Below are 24903 nucleotides of genomic sequence, written 5' to 3'. Positions count from 1 at the left end.
CACCCCTCTGCAAATCTGTCCAAGTGGCAAATAATGCTCACTGCATGCTACTGCCACCATGTGGTCATCTTTTTTCCTGACCAGAACCCCCTACACCCGGATCAAGGATGAGTACATTCAAGGCCATGCCCGCTGTGTTGCATCTCTATATCCCTCTGCAGGCCTCCGTTTCCCTGCTTGTATACTCAGGGGCTGCTGGGCCTTAGCCATCTCTGTAGGCATCTGAGAAATGGGTGTAAGGGGGACCCAAGGACTCACCCATAGGCCCCATTGCTAATGAGCTTGATGGTCTCAAAGTCATTCTCACATGGCTTCCTCCGTGATGGACCAACCAGGGCACGGCTCTGTGAGACAAGAAGGGCTCAGGGTCCTGACTCCCTGAGGAGTGGTTTGGGCTCCTCTGGCCCCCAAGTCTTGGTGCCTGATGCCACTTTCTCTCCCATCTAAACTTCTCCACCTCAGTGTCCAAGTTTCTGAGCTTTTGCTCAAGATGTGCCCTTTACCCAGAAAACTCCTACACATCCTTCAAAACCTTTCCAGTGCCCCCTCCAGCCCTGCCCTACCTCACAGCGCAGCAATCTAATTTCCCCCACGTTTCCCTCATAGTCACAGGCATTTATTAAGCACCAGTCATGCAAAACTTCTGCAAACGCAGCCCCTCCTATAGCTGCCTGGAAAGAACAAGACAGGTGTGGGGACCCAAAACTCCGTGCCTCACCTCCAGGGACTCAGGTGCTGGGGGCTGTCCTTTGTCATCAAGGTGACTCAGAGGCACCATCTCTGCAAGACAAGGGAGGAGCCTTGAATGGGGCCTCTACACTTTGCCTATCACCCAGATTTCCTGAGGCCCCCAAGGCTCATCTGGGGCTAGGGATGTGAAGCCTCCCCTGCCCAGCCCCCATGATACTGCCAATGGGCCCTTACCGTGTCCAAGTCTGAGCGAGACTCAGGAAGCTGGACTAAACAACGGAGGAACTGTCTAGGACTAGCAGGCAGCCCAAGCTCCAACTACTCAGCTTTCATCAAACCCTGGCTCCAAACTCTGGACCAGTGAACACCAGTTGTGACACTGGCTCCTAAAAACCTCCTAGCTCAGGGCGTGGCCAAGGGGGAGGAGCCCCCTTACAGTCCCGCCCCAGGTCTTGGCAAAAGGCTGGTCATGGTGAGTGGTCCATGAATTGTGAGCTGTGACAGTTGCAAAGAAGTCTCATGGTTCCAGAGTTTGTCTGGAATAGGGTGGTGAAGCCTCAGGGGTGAGAGAGACCTGGTTCAAATGCAGCCCCTTCCACTCTCAGTGGGCCCCCCGAGGTATTGGGGGGGGGTGTTCTGCCCCCACAGCCTCAGCCGCCATCTGCCTCACCAGTTCCTACACTCTCTGACAGCAGGCCCACCCCCAGTGCTACCTGAGTTATTTTCACTGGACAGACAGGAAGCCAGCTTCGGCCACAAGCCCAGTCCACCAGTGGTCTGGCCTCAGGCACACCTGAGTCTGATCCCCTAGAGCCTCAGTCTTTCCAGCTTTAAATGGGGACAATGGCAGCTTAGTCGCATGTTAGCACAGTAATAACGCTAGATAAACACTGGCCAATAACCAGGCCCTGCCAACCCCCTTGCCTCCAACCAGCTCCCCTTTCCTCAGCTATACCCTTCTCCACTGCTCTTCCGACATGCCAGGAATCGTCCCACCTCAGGGCCTTTGTAGTTCCCCTGCCTAGCTCCCCCTTTTTCTCTCTCAGATCTGCATCTGGTCACCTCTCCATCCTCAGCCTGAACATCACCTCTTCCCAGAGCCTGCCCTGACCACCCCAGGACAGGCCATTCCCAGTTTCATCTTGGCTCCCCTATCCTGGCCGTTTGGTGGAGTTCTTGTCTGCAAGTGGCCTGAACTGACTCCGAGTCCACCCCGGGGGCCACTTTTGGATGAGACTGGAAACAGGCTTTGAGAATTTGCAGGACGATGTGAATGTCAATGCCAGTGGTGGTCCCCTGGTGCCCTGGCCCATTTCAACTTGGCATTTGAGAACACAGAGATCCCAAGGCCCTGGAAGGTCAGGGGGCCCAATGTGCACCTGACCCTGGAATCTTGGGCCCTTTCCCCATAGCAGGTCCCATAGGTGACCAAAGGCAGAAAACAGAGAGACAAGGATAATATGACTATGCCCCAGCCTCTCCTCTGTCTCCTTTACCTCCCTGCCCCACGTCAGCTCACCCTCAAGAGGGTCCTTAGCCAGGCCCAGCTGTCCAATGATGTACTGCGGCAGGTCCGTCTTGATGCCCTGGCCCTCTCGAGCCTGGCCTTCGGCGGCCTCCAGCAGGTGGTAGAATTCTTCAGGGTCAAACTCCTGGGGGTGCAGAGCTCTGGTCAGCCAAGGCTTGGTCTCTCCTCCAGGCCTTTGCAAATGCTGTTTTCTCTGACCTGTGGTTCCAACTTGTCCCTGGGGTCCCCTCCTTCAGGAAGCCCACCCCAGGCCGGCAGCCTCTCCAGGCCCTACACAATGAGATCTGTGTCTTGTCTCTTGGGGACCTGGTCTGAGCTCTGCTAGACCTCTGCATTGAGGAGACTCACGAGGCACTCAAGGAGCCTTGCTGGTCGCGAGATGATGATCAGCAGCTTCCGGACCAGCTGGACAATGAAGCCGACCTCCTCACTGTCCGAGCGCTCGTGGGCCTGGAGGCAGGTGGGCGGGACATCACTCATAGGCCCTGTCCCTGTCCTGCCCCACCTGGGGACCCCCAGCCCCAAGCCCCCCACACACATCCTGCAGCAGCCTCTCCAGCTTCTCTTGCATCTCCAGGAAGTAGCGGGAGGTGACAAGGGCCTCTCCAGACTTGGCCAGGCAGTCGCGGGCCAGCTCAACAATCTGGTGGTGGATGAAGCCCAGGACGCCATCGGCCAGTGCCAGCTGGGCACCGGGCGAGAAGGCAGTGAGGAACTCCTGCAGACGGCTCTCCATCTGGGCCGTGGCCTGGCGGGGGGAGATGGGTGACCTGGTCATTGGACGGGACTGGGGAACAATACATGCAGATGGAGGGCAGGAGAGACAGTGGGGAGAGAGAGGTGACCATGAAGCTGATGGGGTTGGAGGACTGGGGGAACATCTGAGACCCAGAGGGAAAAATAGAAATGGACAGATGTGGGGACACAGCCAAGACAGAGAATGCCTGTCTGTCACAGAGGGGCAGCAACGTGGAGGGGTGTTGGGGCCCATCCAGCCACATGGCACTGCCCACCTTTGGGAACCTCTCCCGGTACACATGATTCATCATGACGATCTCATTGTCGAAGGTTCCTGTTGTGCGTCCAGGGCTGAAGGGGGGTGATGATCAGCTTGTGACATAGGACCTGAGACCCAGCCCAGGGGAAGGGGGCTGAGCCAGGCTAGGACAGGGTCAAGGCCAGAAGGGAGAGGAGGAGCCATGTTTTAATCCAAAAGCCAGCCCAGGGAGGTGCCAGGGCATGGGCTAGAGGTCAAAGCCCACCTGAGGCTACGGGAGCGGGGTCGAAGGCGGGGTGAGCGGTGGCCACCCTCCTCATCAGCCACACTCTCTGAGCTGCGGAAATGCTTGGACAGGAAACACAGTTCGTCTGGCGTCGGTTGGAAAGGAAGCTGGTGGAGATGCTCCCGGGAGGATGAGCTCGACTGGCAGGAGGATGTCAGAGTCACGGGCTGATGGTCAGCACCACAGCCAGGACCCCAGCACTACCCCTCAAGGCCCAGAATGCCTGGCTCCTATCCCTTAATACCCCAGCCTTGATGCCCCCTCCTCCAAGAAGTCCTCTCTGCCTGTTCCCCAAGGCAGCGCCAAGATCCCCTCTGGCTAGGCCCTGTGAGAATCTGTGTACCCTAGGGGAGCCCCGGGACTAAGGCCAGGTCCTCTCAGGGTCCCCCACATCGCCTAGAACACAGCACAGAGGCAGCAGCCAGGAACCTGCTGACTGCACAGCTATCTGATCCCTTGTAAAACACAAAGAGATGTCCCTCTCCAACCCTGCACCCGCCTGTCTGCCCGCCAAGGTACCGAGACGGTGGAGCTGGGAGTGTTGGTTCCATAGCCAGAAGACGGGAGGGATGCGAGGGACCATCTTCTGCCATCAGCCCTGGAAAGGAGAACCAGAATTGGAAGGAAGACAGGGCCCCTGTGGTTTGTGGGGACCAAGTGCAAACACTGTGGCTGCAAGATTCTGGCCCCATTGGAGGAAGAACTCTATAAGGCCTAGAATAGCAAGTCAGGGTGGCCAAGTCCACTATGTTTCTCCCTCGTCCTTTAGACATCTCCTCCAGAAGTCCTCCCTGACTCCAGCAGCCAGTGCCCCCCTCTCCCCCCGCCCCTGGCAAAGCTGCCACCTCTCGGAGTTGCACCTGCTGGGGTACATGCTGGCTGCCTCCACCAGACTGAGGACTCCCCAAAAGCCAAAGGCCAGCCTCCCATTCCTCAGCCTCCCAGCGGGCACTCCATAAATGTTGAATGAATAAGTGACATGTAAAAGCCTGGCACACGTGCCCTGGCTGGGGTAGCTCAGTTTGTTAGAGCGTCGTACCAACCCGCCAAGATTGCGGGTTCAATCCCTAATCAGGGCGCACATACAAGAAGCAACCAATGAATGCATAAATAACTGGAACAACCAATTGATGTTTCTCTCCCCCACCCCCCTAAAATCCATCAGTAAATTAAAAAATAAAACAAATGCCTGGCACATAACAGATCCTCCATGAACTCTTGTTAAACTCCTATTAAACGAGTAAATTGCTTTCACTCAATTAATATTTCTTAGACCCGGTGGTGTCCCCTCTCACCCCACCCCTAGAACTTGTTGACATTACCTGTCTGTTCGAGAGATGTGGCTGCAGAAGACGGAGGCAGGGGCAGAAACCAGAGGGAGGGGCCAACACAGGGCAGGGCCGGGGAGGGGAAAAGGCCAGTGAGGAGGCAAGTCCATCAAGCGAACACACCCTGCCTGTACCCTCAGCAGTCATGAGGACACCATCCCCCAAAGCCAGGGACCACTCACCTCCGGGCAAAGGGGAAGTTGACAGCTGACACAGCTGAGAAGTTCCGGGGACTATCCAGGGGGCTGTTGCCTGCTGATCAGGAGGCCAGGGGAAACTGAGTCATCGGGGTGGAGAGAGGACACAGCACCCACCCGCTTGCTCCCATGCTCACCAGTTGGGACTGACAACGGTGACAGGGGCCTGGAAAGGGTTGGTGAGGGTGTTCCTACCACGAGGCTCTTACGGTTCCCACTGCGGCAGCTGTAGGGGCAGGTGGGGACAGGGTTAGGCGTTGGCCCAGGCCGGAGCACACATGCAGCTGGCTTTGCGGCCGGATAGGAAACTGGGCACGACCACTCCTGCTCCGCCCCTGACTGGACTCCCCCAGGGCCCTTCCTTAGAGGCCCAGTGGGAGTCATATTTGACAAATATTATTTTTATTATTTTTTAATATATTTTATTGATTTTTTACAGAGAGGAAAGGAGAGGGATAGAGAGTTAGAAACATCTATCAACTGCCTCCTGCACACTCCCCTGAGTATGTGCCCGCAACCAAGGCACATGCCCTTGACCGGAATCGGACCCGGGACCCTTCAATCCGCAGGCCGACGCTCTATCCACTGAGCCAAACCGGTCAGGGCAGACAAATATTATTTTTATTAAATCTGCTATTACTGTTATTATCAGTGGTGGCATGAAGCACTTCCGGCCTCCTGGTGGTCACTGACTTTCCAGGATTTGGTGTTCACACTCCCACCCCCACACCTTTCCCATGCTGTGGCCACTGTCAGGAACTCTGGGAAATAAGGCAGAGGGTAGAGAGGACTCTGGAGCCCACACGTGGGTTAAGGCAGGCCCCCACCCCATTCCATGCACTTTTTCCCAGGGCCACTGCCCCATCTCTTGGCAACGTTCCTCCCCCAAATGCCCCCAAAATGCCAGCCTGACTCTTAAAAATCCTAAAGTCACTGGGCTGCCGTAGCTCAGTGGTTGAGCATCAAGCTATGAACTAGGAGGTTATGGTTTGATTCCCGGTTAGGGCACATGCCAGTGTGGGGTGTGCAGGAGGCAGCCGATCAATGATTCTCTCTGATCATTGATGTTTCTATCTTTCTCTCCCTCTCTCTTCCTCTCTGAAATCAATAAAAAATATTTAAAATAAAACAAAAACCTAGAGTCAGGATCTTGTGCAGTTGTGCCCTGTCTTCTGTTCTGCCAACACATTTCCTTCCTTCATTCCATCCCAGCTCCGCTGGCCACCAGCCCCCAGCTCAGGCTGAGTCCACCTGTACCTTGTGCCCTGGCCCCAGTACCCACCCTGACAGAGGGAAGTTGGGAACGACATTGTCTCCAGCCACCCCTTTTAACTCCCCCAGAACAGTCGCCCAGCAACAGCTCTACTTGTTCAGCAAGTGCATCAGCCCACACACCCCAGCTGCCAACGCAGCTCAGCCACAGCACTCTGCACAGGGAGGGAGAAGAAACCTCAGGCTTCACAGGGCCAGGAACAGTGTCCCAGGGAGAAGGCACAGTGTAGGACAAGGTGTGGGAAAGCGTGGTCAGCCTCTAATCCAGGCGAGAAGAAAGGCGTGGGGGTTGGTGTTTGGATCCAGCCTGCTCACTGCTATTCCTCTGAGCCTCAGTTTCCCCATCTGTACACCAGGCAAGGTGCTGGGACGATGTGATAAAACCAATACACCAAGCTCAGCTTTGGGCCAGCACTGGGTAAATGGTGGTGGGTACATGTAGTACTGTTGGCTTGTAGGGCCTGGTGCATTGTCAGAGTGTAGGTCATGCCTCCCCAGATAATTAAGTCACCATTTGTCAATTCCAACAAATTGACAGGAGGTGGGAGAGACCAGATGTACCCATTTCCCAGCCTGGGAAACTGAGGCCACAGATCAACAGCCACAGGGATTGTCTTCTAGACTGAGGTGCAGAAGCAAAAGTGAAACCCACAGGTTCCTGCAAAACTTCCTGCCCACCCCCACCTCACACACAAACCAGTCCCACATCCTCTCCCTGCCCCTCACCTGGTTCCTTACCCCCACCTCCACTCCCATCATTTGTCACTTTCAACAGCATTTGGGAAAAATACTTGGCGGCCTACCTCTTCCTCTCAGGTGGGGTCTTTTTGAAAACAGCCTAATTGGAGATGTCAGTGGGGAAGTCTGCTCACTTTCTGAGCATCTATTGAATGCTGACCATTTGCACGGCCCTCCCTGGAAAAGGCCCAGGACCCTGAAGTTCAATCATCACCCATGTGGTTCAACAGAGAATGAGAATATGGGAGAAAACAGGGGCCTGAGGCCAATTCCTGCACCCAATCCCTGAGGTGCTCATAAGCCCTCTATGGCTCTCCAGGGTCTGGGAGAAGAGCCTAAACCCTTGGACTTAGCATTCAAGGTTCCACCACCCAGCCTCTGCCTGTTGCGCCCCTTTGGGAAATGTCCTATCCCAGCACCGATGAGACACCCAAGCACAAAGAGATAAAGGAACGGGTTGAGGTCACACTGCCTGGCAGTGCCTGAGCTGGCATTTGAATCTAGGTCCGGTAGAGCCCACAGCCTTCGCTTAGTCTCTGGTTTTCAGAAGGGGAAACTGAGATTCCAAGTCAGGCCAGGCTTTGTTCCAGGTTAAACCCAGCTATTGGCGCTCCTGACACATGCTCGCCAGCCGCGTGCTGTAAATGTTTGTTTGTGAATCAACATTTCTAGCTGGGCCCCAGGGAGAGATCAGCATCAGTTTTTCCAAGAAGCACCTCCCCAGTTCGGCCCGGGACTAGAGCCCTGGGTTCGAATCCTGTCTCAACTCACTGCTGCCTCATTAGTACCCCAGCTGGGACCCTGACTGGCACACACTCACCCCAGTGCGGGTAACGAGGAACCCAAGAAGGGTGTCTGGGACACCTGCGATGCCTCGATCCCAGAGCGTCCTTCTCCGTCCCCCTACCGTCGCGCACAGTGGCCCTCGCCACGCCGCCCAGACACACTCCTGGCAACTAGTGTCTATTCCGCCGGCCGCCGCGCTTTACCCCGCATGCCCCCCTACCTCTTGGAACGCTGCAGCAGCGCACCCTTGGCCAAGCGGCTTCGGTGGCCGGGAGCCGCCACCGCCGTCCAGTAGCTGGGGTCAGACATGCTGCTTCTTCCCTTTGTGCCGCCCAAGGCCCGGGAGGCGCGTGGGCGCAGCCGGCGGCGGCCGGGGGCAAGCCTCCGCGGCGGGATCGGCTCCAGGAGCCCGGTAGCGCAGGGAGGGCATAGGGTGGGGGGGCGCCGCGGGGCTAGGGTGGGGTGGCGAGGAGGAAGCGCGCGCCGGGGGACCCCGCCCAGCGGGGCCTGTCGGGGGCGGGGTGAGCGAGGCGGAAGCTGTGCCGGCAGCCCCGCGTGCAGCCGAGTGGGTGGAGTGTTGCGAGGGCCGCGGGCGGAGGGGCGGGGCGTTGCCTGGGCCTTGCGTGGAAAGGTCCGGCCGTTGCTAGGATGGGAGCGGCGGGGGCGGGGCGTTGGCGGTACTTGGAGGTTGGGCCTTGGAACATGGCTCCTTTCCCATAAAATGTAATTCTGATCACGGCCCGCCCTTTCCTTCTCTCCAGCGGCGCGAACCCCTTCAGCTCAGTGCGACACTCGCGGCCCATCCAGCGGCTAGGCCGGGCTCATGCTACCACGCCTACGCTGGCTCCACTCTTTGGAATACCCTTCGTGTCTGGCAAAATCCAGCGTCCCCTCCTCCAGGAAGCCTTCTCTTATATCTCTCGGCTTTTGTCTTCCCCAGGCTTGGGCTCCTTGGGTTTCCAGCATCTCCCAGTACTGGGCTGGCACAGAGGGATTGTTTAGCAAACTGAGTCAGGGCCTCTGGCATGCTATGCTCTGCCTGTCTGTGTGACAGAAAAGACCATCAGCCTGGCTACAGTCAGGAATCGGATGCTTGATGTAATTTTGCAAGTCGCAGTCTTTTCAACTATAAAATGGGAGGAAAACAGGCTGACAAGATGATTACACGAATTATATGTAAATGTGGCATCAGGCTAACTTCCAGGCCTCTGTTTGCCCATCTACACATATCCCTCGTGAAAATGGAAAGAATTGGAAGCACAGAAAGTGACTGTTACCCGGCTGAGGGTGTACAGTACATCATGTTCACTATGGAAGGAGAAATGTCTCATACAGTAGGCAGTAAATTAATGCTTCCTCCTCTCATGACAGTCCCAGTAAGTCAGGGTCAACATCACTCTGAGGGCGGCCCCTTCACAGGCAACATGACACTTTGGTAACTGGCCCAGGGCTGACGCTGCCACCCAGATCACATATCTGAGAAGGGAGACTGAGGTATAGGGGGCATGCTGCTGCCTAGTGTGTAGCCCTAACCTGCTCATCTCTCTTGCTACTGATTTTTCTTCTCGTCTTTCTCAGGCTCCCCATCCTGTCCCCTCATGTCCATGTCACACTCAGTGGCCCACCTTGTCCAGATATCTATTGGGTATCTCCCCAGGAATGCTCTCCAGGTTCACCAGACCAAGCCATGGGGAGCAGGAGCTGTCTCCAGCAAGGGGAGTGTAGCCCTTCCCACCTGTCCATGAGCTGTCTACACCCCTCTCAGTCCCATACTCTGTGTGGTTTCCAAGTACCCTGGGTAGAAAATCCAAATTCTTTCTATCCTTGGCATTCAGGGCCCCAGAGAGAACACTCCTCTGACAATGCTGTTCCTGCCTAGAACAGCCTCTGTTGCCCCTTTGTCTGTGAGGGCCCAACTCAGGACCTTCTTTAACTCCTCTTACCACCACCACCACCACCACAGGCAGTGCCCTCCCAATTGTTTCCCTTTTGTCCATGCCACAAGCATTAACTGAGCACCTGGTGTATACCTGGCTTGCCCTGAAGGTATAGGATGGCCAGGACAGATCCAGGTCTGGCCCTCAAGGTTGCTCCAAGACCTCTGGGAGAGAAAATAACCCAATAGGCACACAAGAAAACATGGAAATAACATCCATGATGGGATCTGGATAAGAGAAATAGATGGGTGTAATGGCTGTAACCAGGGCTTGGGCACTCTTAAGTAGGGGGTGTTCAAGGAAGGCTTCCTTATCTGTGGGCTTGATGGATACTTGAAAAACGAAGGAAAGAGGAAATGGAGAAAATAAAGCTCTGGGCAGAAAGGACAGCAAGTGCAAAGGCGCTGAGGCTGTGCTAGCTCACATGCTGGCCATTCAGGAAGCTGCTTGGCTAGAGCAGGGTGAGTGATGAGGAGATGAAGGAGGAGGAGACAAGGGCATCAAAGGGGCCAGACCCAAGAGGCCCTGAGGTTGAGGGGACAAATGGGGGCCTGTTTCTAGGGTGTTTAGAGGCAAAGACCCATGTCCTTAAATGGCCCAAGGCAATGAGGATCTGCTGCCCCCTGGTGGCGAGTGAGGCAGTCCCAAGACTTAGGCTAAAGCCCCAAACTCTGCGTCCATTTCCTCCTGCTAAAACAGGCTGGTCTCAACAAGTCAGAACTGACTCTGTCAGTTCTGGCCTAACACTGTCTCCCAGGTGCCCCTGGACAACATAATCTGAGGTCCTATGCCTCTGAGATCCCGAGTTTCCTCAGTTTGCTAAATGGGGGCTACAGCAGTCCCTGCCTCTGGACACCCGAAATGGTCCAGAACCATCATCACCTACCCAGATGTTGACCTAGCCACCTCCCTGCCTCTGCCATCTCCATTCCTGTCCTCTGTCCCAGAAGACCTTTTTTCCCCTTAAGAGCCACAGAGGCTTTAAAAATCTCAGTTCTGCCCCAGGACCTTTGCACATGCAATTCCCTCTGCCTAGTGGTTCCTCCCCGAGTCTGTCCACACCTCAGCTCAAACATAACCTCCTCCGAGAGGCCCCTGTCTGAATGTATCTTGTTTGTCCACCCACTTGTTCATTGCCCACTTCCTGAGCCCTGTGAGGGACTATGTTCATTTTGTTCACAGCTATATACTTAGCACCTGGCACACAGTAGGTGCCTAACAAATGCTGTTGACTAAATGAAGGTATCTGCCTATTGCCCAGTACCCAGTATGGTTTCCAAATTGTTCTCTCTTCTCCCCATTAAAGGCCTGTGGGAAGAGTCTGGGCAGCTCATTCACACTAAGGAGCAAAGGACTGATGGGCCACCAAATTCTAGACACCACTGACACTCACATCGGTCCCCGCCCTGAGCTGTACAAGGAGCCCATGATAACCCTGGTATTCTGTCCTGTACTGGGGCAAGACCCTGGGCCCCATCAGTCACAGAGGGTGGCTCAAACCCTTGACAGACACTGGTGGCCATGCTGGCCCCAATGCTTAGCCCCAAGACATACTGAACCAAGAGAACTGGTGTTTCCTCTCTGAGCCTAAGTTTCCTCAGTTGGGAAACAGGGTCAGGAAGGGTGCCTCCCTCCAAGAGTTGGAGGGAACTTAAGGCTGGTGCTCCATCAAGCTGGATTTTTTCTGCTTACACCTCTTTACCTGGTTAAGTTCAATGGCTGGGGCTGTAATGGTGAACTCTTAACGGTGTGTGTGTGTGTGTGTGTGTGTACATTCAGAGGAAGGAGCTTTCTGGCTAGCTGAGCTAGGTGTAGGGAGGATCCCAGAGGTCACAGCCTGGGAGCCAGGCTGATTCAGCAGGGAGGGTTCTGAGCAGGCTGGGAACCCAGCACCTGTCTCAGGACCTTGGGCAACAGCTCAAGTTCTGGCCTCACCTTGGCCACCTGTCAGACAGGGGACCTGCTGGCTATGACTGAAAATGTAATTTCCCCATCAGGACCCTCGTGTGATTCACAGTGCCATTTTATGGAGGGGTAAACTGAGGCCCAGAAGGCGAGGTCAGCAGCCCACAGTACCTTGGGGAGGGAGCTGGGTTTGGGGAGTTTCCAAGGCTTTGGGGTACCAGGGCATGTCTGAGCCCTACCCTGCTAGCTGTCACTTACCTCCAGGGGTGCAGTCCCAGGGAGGGGCTGCAGGGGCTGCAGGGGCTGCTGGGGCTCAGCAAGGACGGGCTCTGGCTACTCGGAGATAGACTGCAAAGAAAGAGGCCGGGGACGGTGAACCTGGCAGCGGCCCCTGTGTGTGGCCCAATCCAAAGGCCGGACCAGGGCTGTGGTTCTCCAGGAAAAGGAAGGGGCCCAAGGCCCAGGATTCTGGGTCTCCTGCAGGCCTTGATGGCGGGGCCAGACCGGTCACCCAGGAAAGCTCCTTGAAGGCAGCGGTGCGACTCTGAACGACTTGAATTGAGACGCAGGGGAAGGGTGGTGGTCAGCCTGCCCCTCCCCCCTATTTCTCCCTTCCCCAGCCACTCACTCGAGGGTCAGCGCCGGGATGTGCAGCTTGTCCCTTCGGGACTTCATGGCGAGGCCGGGCCGCGTCTACACGGTCGGGTACCGACGCCCCCTTCGTGGTCCCCAAACCCTGCTCGTGGCGTGACCCCACAGGGACCGACAGATGCGGACGTGGGGACAGCACACCAGGCAGACGCGGCGTGAGGGCTGGGCCGCAGGGGGTGTGGGGGGCGGGCTCTCTCCGCCTCAGGGCGGGACTCTGAGCCCCGCACCTGCGCGCAGGCCCTGCCCAGCGGCAGTAGCGATTGGGGTGAGGGCCAGAGTATCGGGTGTCATTCCCTCGTGGGAAGGGACATTGGGACTGCCATGTCCTAGGCCCGCGGACTACACGGAGGGACAGGAAAGGCTGTCACTGCATCCCCAAACCGCATCATAGCTCCACCGCCTGGCCCCGCCCCCTCCCGGCCCGGTGCTTTCCCAGCACTCGGGGGTCTTCGGGACCCACGATCCGAGCAGGTCCCTCCCCTATCCGCCAACCCCAGCATTGACGACCCCTGGCGGCGGGTCTCGGCCTCTGTGCGCACACTCCAGGCCCCGGCCACGCCTCCAGGCCAGTGCTCCGCGGGTCCCTAGGCCACGAACTCTCGTCCCGCCCCATATTCAGATCCGACTTTGGCCCCACCCGCCCTTCCTCTGAGAAGCCCTACAAGACGCCGAAGGAGGGGGTCATCTGTGGCTCTGGCCCCCTTGAATCTCTGGGTGGACCCAGTCCGACCCACCGCAGGTGGCAGAGACTAGAAAACCCTTAGGGAGTCTTTGCTCCGGTCCTGCCAGTGGTGCCGGACTTTGCCCTCCGTGGTTCGGACTGATTCACTGTCCACCACCCCACCCCCAGCCTGGGCAAAGGCTACTATCCGGGCAATGTCCAAGACCCAGCCCCTACTGGGGCCATCAGGCTCTCCCCGCCAGCTGCATTATCCCCAGTCCAAGGAGAGCAGATGGTCAGGGCTTGAGCGCCACTCTGTATTCGTCCCCACCATGAGATTTCAAACTGTCATCAAATACCCAGACCTCTCCTTTCTTTTCTCCCTCCATCTCCCCTGTGCTCACTCCAGCTACCCTGGTCTCCAAGCTGTTCTTCCAATGCCAAACTGGTGCACACCTCAGGACCTTCGTCCATGCTGTTCCCTCTGCCTGAAATGCTGTTCCCCTTAGACTTTTCCCCTGGCCTCTTCCTCCTGTTCCAGATTTAGGCTCAAATGTCACTTCCTGCAAGGCTAAAGCCGCCGGAGGCCCTCAGTTTGTCTCTGTTTCATTTCTCCCCTTCATAACATCACTTCACCATCACTCTCCCCAAGAGAGTGGCACACAGGAGGGGCTCAAAAAAAGTTTAAGTGAATGACTTCACTGGTGGGCAAGAAATTTGTACTTCCGCCAAAACCGGTTTGGCTCGGTGGATAGAGCGTCGGCCTGTGGACTGAAGGGTCCCGGGTTCGATTCCAGTCAAGGGCATGTACCTTGGTTGCGGGCACATCCCCGGTGGGGGGTGTGCAGGAGGCAGCTGATCGATGTATCTCTCTCATCGATGTTTCTAGCTCTCTATCCCTCTCCCTTCCTCTCTGTGAAATATCAATAAAATATATTAAAAAAAAAAAAAAAAGTTTGAGGAGCCCTAGCCGGTTTGGCTCAGTAGATAGAGCGTAGGCCTGCGGACTGAAGGGTCCCAGGTTCGATTCCAGCCAAGAGCACATGCCCGGGTTGTGGGCTCGATCCCCAATAGGGGGCGTGCAGGAGGCAGCCAATCAATGATTCTCATCATTGATGTTTCTATCTCTCTATCCCTCTCCCTTCCTCTCTGAAATCAATAAAGAAATATATTTAAAAAAAAAAAAAAAAAAGAAATTTGTACTTCCAACATGGTTGAATACAACCTCCAAAGTGGCGGTGTCCTCACTCATGCACCTCCAGACCATCAGCACAAGGTAAACCCCTCCCCTCCAGGGCTTTGGTTTCCCCATCTGTTAACTAGCAACGGTACTAAACAAAATGTTCTTTGAACTTTTGGGGATCCAGAAACGCCAACCTACAGGAACACTTATGTGACCCTGAAGGATACAATTTTCTACCCATGTTCCCTGAAAGAGCTCCCCATCATGGGAGGCATGTAAGCTGCTTCCAGGACATTAGATTGTAATCCTCTGAGAATCTGGACTCTGGATGCCAAAGAAGTTTGCCCCCTTCTGAGCTGGGTGTCTTTGAGCCAGTGATGCAACTTCCTTTACATCTCCATTTCCTCATTTGCAAACTAGCCTGGGCCTCCCAGCCTGTGGTGAGGCCTAGTAAGGTACTTGTGAATTACTTTGCAAACACCAGGAGTAGGATCAAGGTGAGAAGCTTTGTTGTAATTATTAAATAAATTCACAATTTGGAAGTTGCTGCTGAAATACCTGTGCCCAGCACCACAGGGCCCCCACCCAGCCAACCGGCCCCTGGTAAACTCACCCCCGTCCACGGCGAGGCAAGCTCAGTTCCTTCTGAAAGAAGATGAAAATGGGTCATTTCCAGAGACAAGCCCTTCTCATCCCTGGCCCTCCACCCATCTCACACCCCAGTGGCCCCATGCTCACCCTGCCCCAGCCTGTGCCTTCTTTCTGCTTTCCCCTCATACTGGGCTCAGCTCTGCCTCAGAATCTTTCCACCAGCTGTGTCCACCAGGATCACTCTCCCTCTGGTGCTACTTAATTGCAGCTCAGGTCTCAGCTCAATCATCCCTTCCTCCTGAAAACTTCCCTGAACTCCCAATCTACCTCCTTGCCCAGCTCACACCCTATTTGTATGACAAATAACTCCATTATTTAAGATAAATTAGTTACATTTTAAAAGACGTATGTCAATAGTGGCTAAATACTAACAATCTACTGAGGAAAGAGAGGTTCCTATGTCAGCCTCACCCCGCCCCTCTCAGATCAGAAAGCCATTCCTCCTTCACCCTCTGCAGAGCCTCTTCAGGTTTGGGTCCTGAGCCCTGGTGGGAAGCAGGGCACTAACCAATGACTCACTATTGAAGACCCTTTTAGAGCTCAGCAAGCTGACCTGCCTAACCCTGGGTGCCCTCACACATGCAGGGCAAAAAAGCCCTGTGCTTGGGGTCCATTGTGACCCCCCAAGTCCACCCTCAACTGTGGCTCACCCAAGAGGGTTTTTAAATTCTCAAAAGACCATCTAGCACAAATTTAGAATCTGGGAACACTGAGACCTGGCTTATCTGTTCTCTCCTGGCTGTGGGACCTAGAACAAGTGACTTGTACTCCATGCTTAAGTTCTCTCTTCTGCAATTTGGAGATAACATCAGGAGGGCTCCGGGGTAAATCAGACATTATTATTTTTATTACTGTTGTGTGTTGTTGCGCTCAGCAAGAGTCTCCACAGACTATCAGAATAACTAGTAAATTTTACATTTACCGAGGTGCCTACTGCGCATCAAGAGCAGGGTCCGTTTTTTTGTTTTGTTTGTTTGTTTTTTTACAGGCAGAGAAACTGAGGCGCAGAGGGAAGCCAGCCGCCCACCCCTCTTGGCTGAGAAAGCGGATAATCCAGGTCTCTGGACACCTCCCACCCCCCGCCCCCCGCCCCCCTCTCCCACACACACAGAACACGCCGGGGCGGTCGAGTCCAGGACACATTACTATTTTTACCTAAGGTGGGCTGGGGGCTGCCCACGTCCAGAGTAGAGCGTTCGCTGTGGCAACCAGTGACGTCATTAGCCGCCCGCAGCCAATTGGAGGGGGCCGGAAGCGCCAGGCGCGGGGCAGCCGGGCGGGAGAAGTTGGCAGGGTTTCCCCAGCAGGGGAAGAGGAGGGTCGGTGGGGGTGTTACCTGTCGCCCAGCTACCTTGAGCTCAGAAAACCGAGCCATTCAAGGTGGGAAGAGGCTGACCTGCCCCCCTGAGGTCTCCGGCTGCTTAGATACCTCCGGGGATAGAGAGCTCACTACCATTCAGGGCAAGAGGTTATAGACCCAGAACCACCACCGCTACCACTAGGGTCTCCTTCTGCCCCGTCCAATTGTAATGGGATCTTAGGCCAGCTCCCCTCTCGGCCCCCCAACTCCTACTAACTGGAGAAACAGGGAGGAGCTGGGATCTGAACCAGGGGTACCCGCTGCATCCTTCTCTATCCCAGCCATTTCCTTCCAAAGCCCCCGACAGCCCTGGGTTCCCAGTCCAGCTAACCCCCATCTGGGCTGTGTGACCCCCGCCAAGCAAATCACCCCTCTGTGCCTTCGTTTCCTCATTTGGAAAATGGCCCAGTTACATAGGGTCCTGAGAGGAATCAAGGAGCAAGCTCAGGGGTGGCTTCTATAAATCGGAGTCAAGGCAATTTTGTGAGGTTAATAATAACCACAATTTATTAATGTGCTTCCAAAACACAAAAAGATGTGAAGTGGCAGAGAGAGGTAAGGGGAAGATGAGCAGCCCCCCTAACCCTTCACTTCCCCCTTCCAAAGACTTGGCCTACAAAGAACTCTCCAGGCACCACCCCCAAACCTTGACTCCCTGCATCATCTGCTTCTGCCCTCAGGCATATATATATATATATATATATATATATATATATATATATATATAATTTTTTTTTTTATTGACTTCAGAGAGGAAAGGAGAGGGAGAGTTAGATAGAAACATCAATGGTGAGAGAGAATCATTGATCGGCTTCCGGAGAGAGAGCAAGTGGAACTGGGCCATGACGAAGCAGGATGGATCTTCCCGCAGCAGCAGAGACAAAATCCAGACACAGGCTCTAGCCTGTTTCTCTGCCCCTGGATACTCTGTTTGGGGATCTGGTGTTTTAAAATTTTGTCGTTTGCAAAGTGGGAGATGATGGAAAAATAGTCATGGTCGTCATAACGGCTCATGGTAACTGGCTCCTATAAATGCTACACAGAAGTCTGAACTTCACCCAAACCAGGAAGGTCCAGTCTCCACTCCTCCCTTGACCCACAGCCAACACAAGCTGGTGGCCTGCAAACTGGTGGCCCCATAACTGGTGGCCCATGGGCCAGTGTGGGGTTGGTTTGGAGGAGAAGCAGGACCTGCCTGGATTTAAATCCTGATTCTATCACCTACTTGATGTGACACTTCAACAGTGGCTACATTTCTCTGAGCCTCCATTTCCCCTTTTGAAACATGGGACTCATCAGGGGACAGGCGCTTCCTCACAGTGGAACAGGCCCCCACTTCCTGACGTTAGCAGCGCCCCCACTCGCCTACCAGAAGGCTGTTTCTCTATTTTAAGAGGCTGCGGGCGGGGCTCTAGTCTAACTGGGGCTTCAGGCGGAGCCTGTCCCTTCACAATACCCCATTGCTCACCAGTTCTGCCCCACCCTCTCCTCTAGCCCAGGCCCCCCACTCCAGTCTCTGGCCTCCGCCTACCCTTCTGTTCCCCATCCCCACCACGCCCTGGCGGGGGGGCGGGGGGCGCGTTCTGCCCCGCAGCAATGCCCGCGCGCTCCCAACCCCCCCCCCGCCCCCCGTAACGCACCGCTCCTCATCACCTTCAGGAGTTCTCAGTCCTGGGAATCCTGTCCCGCAGCAGCCTGGGTTCCAGGTCCGCCTTCCCCATTTTTTGCCAGCCTCAGTGCCCGCCACCCTCCATCCTTTCTAATTCTAGCTGCCCTCAGCTTCTTTCATTTTCCCAAATATCCTGCCTCCTCTGCCCAAGGCCACCAGCAACACTTGGCCAGTCGCCATTTCCTGGTGTGCCTGAGCGCCCCCCATCGCAGCTGACCATTGCGGAGGATCATGCTGCTCTGGCCTTCATCTTTCCCACCAGGCTGGGAGGTCCAGGAGGAGGGTACCAGAAGGTGCGGAGCGTCCCGCCGCCTCTGCAGAGCCAGGCACACAGAAGGCACTCAATAAATGTGTGTTGGGTCAATGACGAATTCCAGGTTCCCTACCTGCAACCTGGTGGCTTCAAAAGAGTGTGGTCTAAGCCCTTAGGGAAATGGGCAGATCCTCTTAATTCCCAGAGCTCAAAGAAGTTGCCGCCGGGGTTCGAACATAGGCCTCTGTGCAACCTCCTGAATACCAGCCCCGGTCAAAAAAGGGGAGCTCTTATGGCTCACAGGGAAACTGAGGCGCGAAGAAGAAAGGGTGCCTTCTGCAGCCCACCTCGCACAGAGCTAATATAACCAGTGTCTGAGAGAGCTGGTTAAGGACTCCGAGTTAAATCCCTGCTGGGAGACCTCGGCTTAGTGACTTTCCCAGACTCAGTTTCCTCATCTGACAAATGGGCACCTGGACAGCTCCAACCTCCCTGGCTTGCCTTCGGGGTGAGCTGAGGCAGGAGCAAGGTGGCAAGTTTGAATATCCCTTAATTAATATTAGTGTATCACTCTAATGGGATTAACACAACGATGAACATATGGTGAGCGCTCATGGGCTGCTGTTGCTCATATTATTATTAGAGCAGCTGGTGGGGGAAGGCGAATTTCTCAGCCCCTTTCTCTCAGGCTAGCGCTTGCAGCCTCAGTTTCTCCATATGTCAAAGGAGACATAACCCCTTCCCACCAGATGAGCACCTTTGAGAAGCAGTTGGGCAAGAGAGAGAGATCAGAGCGCTCCCTGCCCTCTGCCTCAGTTTCCCCTGGCCCACCGAAGCCCCGCCCCCGTCCCCAGGCCAGGTCCACTCGGCCGCGCGCCCGCCCGCAAAGGGGCCTCACCTGGAGCCCACGGCGCCGCAGGAGGCTCGGCTCGTCCATGGCTTGCTAGTCTCTGCATCGGACACGCCCTCCGCTCCGCCCAAGCGCGCGAGGCCCCGCCATTGATCAAGCCGGTCAGCTGACGCGGACTGACACCGCCCCTCCCGGGGAGCCCTCCTTGGAGGCCCCACCCCATTGGGCGAGCCGGCCCTGCCCTTCCAGGCCCCGCCCCATCCTGAGCCCAGAAGTAAACATTTTTCAATGAATCCTTCTAGAAAGAAGGGAGCATTATCATCCCCATTTTGCAGATGAGGGAGCTGCGGGCCCAAGAGGTTAATCTATGTGCCCAGGGCACACAACAAGGCTGGTAGTGTGAGGTGAGGCACTCACCGTGCAAAATTTAAAGCTCTCCCCAAACTCAATATTTTTAAAAATCAAAACTAATACAATAATGCATGATCTACAAAATATCAACATTTTAAATAAAGACAGGATCAAGCTCTGCCCTTGCACTACCCTGCCTCTTTTGCCTCACCCTAATCCTGATCCTAGTCCCAATAAAATTTTGTTTATAAGAACAGGCAGCCACTGTAGTTTTGCCAGTTTCTTTTCTTTTTTTAAAATCTTCACCCAAAGACATGTTTTGTTGTGTTTTTTGTTTTTTTAACTTATTTTTGAGAGAGAGGAATGGAGAGGGAGAAACATCAATGTGAAAGAGAAACATGGATCGGTTGCCTCGGGCAAGCATGGAACCTGGGATGGAACCCTGAACCCAGGTATGTGCCCTGACTGGGAATCGAACTTGCGACCCTTCCGTGCAGGGAAGGACGCTCCATCCAATTGAGTCACACTGGCCAGGGCTGCCAGTTTCTTTTTTGAGGATGGTTGCCTTTGAAGAGTGCCAAACTGGATATCTGGCTAAGTGCCTTATGAGAACCACCTCCTACAAGTATCTGACGATAATTGTTCAGCCCTCCTTTGCAGAAGGAAAACTAAGGCTGGGAAAAGCCTAAAGTCCCAAGATAGCATCCATGTTCTCTGTTTTACTGGGACTCCCACGGTCTCTGCAGCTGCAGGCTCCCTCGGCTGCCCCACTTGTTGGACCTGGTCACTAGAGTGTGTCAGGCTGAAGGGGACCCTCAGGAAGGTCAGCCACCCAATTGTCTGTGAGGTTCTGTAGGACTCACCAGGTTATGGTGACCAGATTGGGCAAATAAAAATACAGGACTCCCAGGCAAAACGTGTTCTCATACACATTTTTAAATTGACATATAATTCACATACCATAAAATTCTCCTTTTAAACTGTTCAGTTTTGCCTGGCGGGCGTGTTTCAGTGGTTGAGCATTGAACTGTGAACCAGGAAGTCACAGTTCAATTCCTGGTCAGGCCCCTGCCCGGTTGTGGGCTTGATCCCCAGTGTGGGGTGTGCAGGAGGCAGCCAATCAATGATTCTCTCTCATCATTGATGTTTCTCTCTCTCTCCCTCCTCCTTCCTCTCTGAAATATATTTTAAAAAATAAAGTGTACAGTTTTGAGATTTTTAGCAATTCACAGTTGTGCAACTATCACCACTATTTAATTCCAGAACATATTTGTCACCCCCAAAAGAAACCCTGTGCCCATGAGCAGTCACTCCCCATTCCTCCTCCCCCAGCATCTGGCAACCACCAATGTGCTTTCTGTTTCTATGGATTTGCTTGCTCTGGACATTTCATATAAATGGGATCATGCAACATGTGACCTTTTGTGTCTGGCTTCTTTTATTTAACACAATGTTTTCAAGATTCATCTTCGTTGTAGCAAATGCCAGTACTTCATTCCTTTCTAAGGCCAAGTAATACTTGTACCACTTCTTGTTTATCCATTCATCTGTTAATAGACATTTGGGTTGTTTCCACTTTTTGGCTTTGCAACTAGTGCTGCTATGAACATTCATATACAAGTTGTTGTGTGGGACATTGCTTTCCATTCTTCTAGGTATATACCTAGGACTGGATTTCTGGGTTATATGGTAACTCTATATTTAACTTTTTCAAAAACTACCAGACTGTTTTCCAAAGCAGTCTGTGTTCCCTCAAAATTCTTATGTTGAAATCCTCACCCCTAGGACCTCAGAATGTGACTGTATAAGGAGAAAGCACCTTTAAAGAACTCGTTAAAGTAAAATGAGGTCATGTGGGTATATCCTAATCCAATATGACTGGTGTCTTCATAAGAAGAGGCGATTAGGACACGGACATGCACAGAGCGATGACCATGTGAAGATACAGAGAGAAGTCGGCCATCCACAAGCCCAGGAGAGAGATTCCAGAAGAAACCAAACCTCCTGACACCTTGATCTTGAACTTCTAGCCTCCAGGAATAGATTTCTGTTGTTGAAGCCACTCAGTCTGTGAAACTTTATGTCAGCCTTAGCAAATTAAGTCAGCCCAGCAGTTAAATTTAATTTTAGATAAACAATGAATAATTTTTTCAGTATATGTCCCATGCAATACTTGGGGCACTGTTATGTGAAAAGTTATGTGTTGTGTATCTGAAATTCTAATTTAACTGGGTGTCCTGTGTTTTATCTGGCAACCCTACACTAACTGGACTTCAGGTTGTGGCTTGCATATCCCAGGTGATGGGAGCTTATGTCCTATAATGGCCAGTTGTTCTGTTTCCGGCTAGTTCTGCTTTAAAATTCTCCTGTAGCCCAGCGGTGTGGCTCAGTGGTTGAGCGTCGTCCCATGAACCAGGAGATTCCTGGTCAGGGCACATGCCCAGGTTTCAGGATAGATCATCAGCAGGGGATGTGCAAGAGGCAGCCAATTAATGATTCTCCCTCATCACTGATGTTTCTATCTCTCTCTCCTTCTCCCTTCCCCTCTCTGAAATCAATAAAAATATATTTTAAAATAAAATAAGCCCTGCCCTGACCAGTTTGGCTCAGTGGATAGAGCGTCAGCCTGCGGACTGAAGGGTCCCAGGTTCGATTCCTGTCAAGGGCATGTACCTTGGTTGCGGGCACATCCCTGGTGGGAGGTGTACAGGAGGCAGCTGATCAATATTTCTCTCTCATCGATGTTTCTAACTCTCTATCGCTCTCCCTTCCTCTCTGTAAAAAAAAAATAATAATAATAAAAATAAATAAAATAAGCCCTAGCCCGTTTGGCTCAGTGGATAGAGCATCAGCCTGTGGACTGAAGGGTCCCAGGTTCGATTCCGGTCAAGGGCACATGCCCGGGTTGAGAGCTTGATCCCATTGTGGGGAGTGCAGGAGGCAGCCAATCAATGATTCTCTCGCATCATTGATGTTTCTGTCTCTCTCTCCCTCTCCCTTCCTCTCTGAAATCAATAAAAACATATTTTTAAAAATAAAATAAAATAAAAAGCTCTCCTGTAGTCCAGGCTGGGGTGGACATGTGGCCTAGAGTCTTTATTCACCTCATCCACTGTGATTAATTTAAGGTGGATATGTGACTTAAGCTCAGCCAATCAGAGTCTTCCCTGGGACTTAGTCTGGAATCTGGGGAAATGAGATGTTTCCTGTACTGGAGGTGGTTGGGCTGGACAAATGGTGAGTTGCTGGATGAGGAGCTACCAGAGAGGTCTCAAATTCCCCTGCTTTATCTGGGTAACTCCTACACAGAACTCCTTCCAAAGTGACCCCTTCAAATGTCCAGCAGGAAAAAAAAATGTCCAGCAGGGAGCACTTATTGACTGACTGACTGACTGAATGCAATTTTTCCATGGTGAACACCTATGCATCCTTCAAAATCCATTTCAGCCCTTTGTCTCATGTACTGAAAGGTTGCCGGTTCTATTCCCAGTCAGGGCACATGCCCAGGTTTCAGGCTCAATTCCCAGTAAGGTGTGTGCAGGAGGCAGCCGATCAATGTTTCTATCTCATCCATGTTTCTCTCTCTCTTCCCCTCACCCTTCCTCTCTCTCTAAAACAAAACAAAACACAATAAAACACATTAAAGAATCCATTTCAAATTCTCTTTAAGAAACATCAGGGAACACTTATTAAGGTAATATATATTTTTTGCAAACTTTTACACATCCATCAAAACCCTACTCAGATGTCTCCATAGGGGCATCAGGAACTGTGATTGTTGAATGAAAGGATGGATTTTTTTTCTTGGTAACCTTCTATGTGTTCTTAAAACATCCTCAAATGATCCTTTGCAGACATCAGAAAATCTTGGTTGAGTGAATGAAAAATGTTCTTACTGGTAAATGATGCCTACTAATGTGTTTGTTAAATAAACTGATAGATTTTTCTCCTTGCAAATTCCTTCTCTTCAACATCCTCCTTAGATGCCCCTCAGGGGCATGAGGGTTTCTTGGAGGTAAGTAAGCTCAACCCTCCTCAGAGTGAAGGTTACTCTCTAGGGGAAGAAAACGGAAGCCAAGGGGGTAGGAAGTTCTGTGGTTCCTCTGATTTCCGGAGGTGGGGAGATGCCTGTAACCTGATCCTTCCTGACTTCCCCTCCCCCTAGTTTGTGGGGCATCTGAAAGTGGGGCAGCCCCGAGGGTATATCCCAGCAGTGCTTCTGGGGCACCTGGGAGGAACCAATAAAAGCTCTTCCGTGCCGAAACCGGTTTGGCTCAGTGGATAGAGCATCGGCCTGCGGACTGAAGGGTCCCCGGTTCGATTCCGGTCAAGGGCATGTACCTTGGTTGCGGGCACATCCCCAGTGGGGGGTGTGCAGGAGGCAGCTGATCGATGTTTCTCTCTCATCGATGTTTCTAGCTCTCTATCCCTCTCCCTTCCTCTCTGTAAAATATCAATAAAATATATTAAAAAAAAAAAAAAAAAAGTTCTCCCGGGCTTCCTGGAGCAGGCAGCAGGCAGGCCAAGGGAGGTGGGGTGTGTGCACAAAGACTTGGAAGGTGGGCTGTGGTGAACCTCTGGGTAAACCTTACACTGTGACCTCGATAAGGGTAGAAACATCACCTCACATGTGGCTAGGGGCCTGCCCACAAACCCACCATGGCTCCCCAGTGCCTTGGGAGAAAGCCCAACCCTTCAATCCGTGACTCCAGGCCCTGGCCCGCCTCACCCCCTTCATCTTGCCCCCTATGTCCAGCTCTCTCCCCACTCTACCTCTCTTTCTCTCAGTGTTTTTCCAGTAGCTGCTCTGGTGTTGTGGGGGATGGGAAAGAGGTATGACAAAAGCAAAGCCGTTAGGGAGGGAAGGTCCCAAAACAATCATACTGGTTCTCTTGCGGACAGCATTCTCTTTATCTTTCTTGCAACCCATTGTGCAGATGGGAAAGCTGAGTCCTGGAAGGGTCAACCTTGATAAGGAGGGAAGTGCATGGGGGCAGCCCTGGGGCATGCGCTTTACTCTTGAAGGGGCAAAGCTCAGCCCTACTGTTGGGCTCTGTCTTTCCATTTCTTCACTTCGAATGGTCAAGGCACCTCGGGGCTCAGTTTCCCCATCTGTGAAATGGGGCACATGATGGCATCTCCGGGGGGGGGGGGGGGCGTGTCTCGGGATTGTCAGGAGGGGGTCCATGTGTTTGCCTGTGTCTCCAACCATCTCTTCCATCTTTTTTTATGTTTTTCTCAATCCCTGTCTTCATCTCTGTATCTGCCCTTCCCCCAGGCCTCACACATGAGTTCTTGAAATCCACTCCGCCCCCTGGGCCCCACTGCACTGCTGGTGACACTGTATGGGGTCACAGGGTCCTCATCCCTACTGTGCCAGGCCTGGAACACTGCCTCTTTGTTCCCATGGCTCTGACCTCATGGCCTGCTAGACGCCTGACCCTGGCTGGCCCGGCTGGCCCTCGGGACTGAGATCCTCAGAAAAGGGGCCTCCTTTCTGCCCACCTGGGCCTCAGTTTCCCCAGATGCTCTTCCCCAGCAGAGACCCTCCCCCTGCTCCTCAGTCCCACTGGGCTTCGTGAACATTTTTTTTTAGCTGAAAATCATGTA

The 24903-nt window shown here is 53.5% G+C and overlaps 1 protein-coding gene across 28 annotated transcripts in view; it reads right to left on the bottom strand.

Annotated features, from left to right (window-relative positions):
• The window catches only part of MAST3 (microtubule associated serine/threonine kinase 3), a gene marked incomplete at its 5' end in the record, with an annotated part of 36111 nt that extends 17067 nt beyond the window's left edge, over positions 1 to 19044 (bottom strand). For 2 of the 28 annotated variants that reach the window (XM_080673579.1, XM_080673581.1), the window contains 14 exons: positions 259 to 344; positions 719 to 780; positions 2210 to 2342; positions 2567 to 2668; positions 2757 to 2966; positions 3232 to 3307; positions 3481 to 3641; positions 4021 to 4099; positions 4824 to 4844; positions 5012 to 5084; positions 5164 to 5252; positions 11923 to 12012; positions 14773 to 14804; positions 18991 to 19029. In XM_080673579.1, coding sequence (XP_080529705.1) covers positions 259 to 344; positions 719 to 780; positions 2210 to 2342; positions 2567 to 2668; positions 2757 to 2966; positions 3232 to 3307; positions 3481 to 3641; positions 4021 to 4099; positions 4824 to 4844; positions 5012 to 5084; positions 5164 to 5252; positions 11923 to 12012; positions 14773 to 14804; positions 18991 to 19029 — 1253 coding nt within the window. Of the gene's footprint in view, positions 1 to 258; positions 345 to 718; positions 781 to 2209; positions 2343 to 2566; positions 2669 to 2756; positions 2967 to 3231; positions 3308 to 3480; positions 3642 to 4020; positions 4100 to 4823; positions 4845 to 5011; positions 5085 to 5163; positions 5253 to 8042; positions 8209 to 11922; positions 12013 to 12292; positions 12466 to 14772; positions 14805 to 18990 lie in introns of those variants that run through there. The other 26 variants (XM_080673564.1, XM_080673570.1, XM_080673566.1 and 23 more) reach the window with 16 other exon arrangements.
• Positions 19045 to 24903: the final 5859 nt, after the last annotated feature.

This window comes from Plecotus auritus (assembly GCF_963455305.1).
Source record: "Plecotus auritus genome assembly, chromosome: 6".
Lineage (NCBI taxonomy): Eukaryota > Metazoa > Chordata > Mammalia > Chiroptera > Vespertilionidae > Plecotus > Plecotus auritus.
Note: the sequence above shows the minus strand (reverse complement) of the source record. Positions and strands in the feature narration are given on the sequence as shown.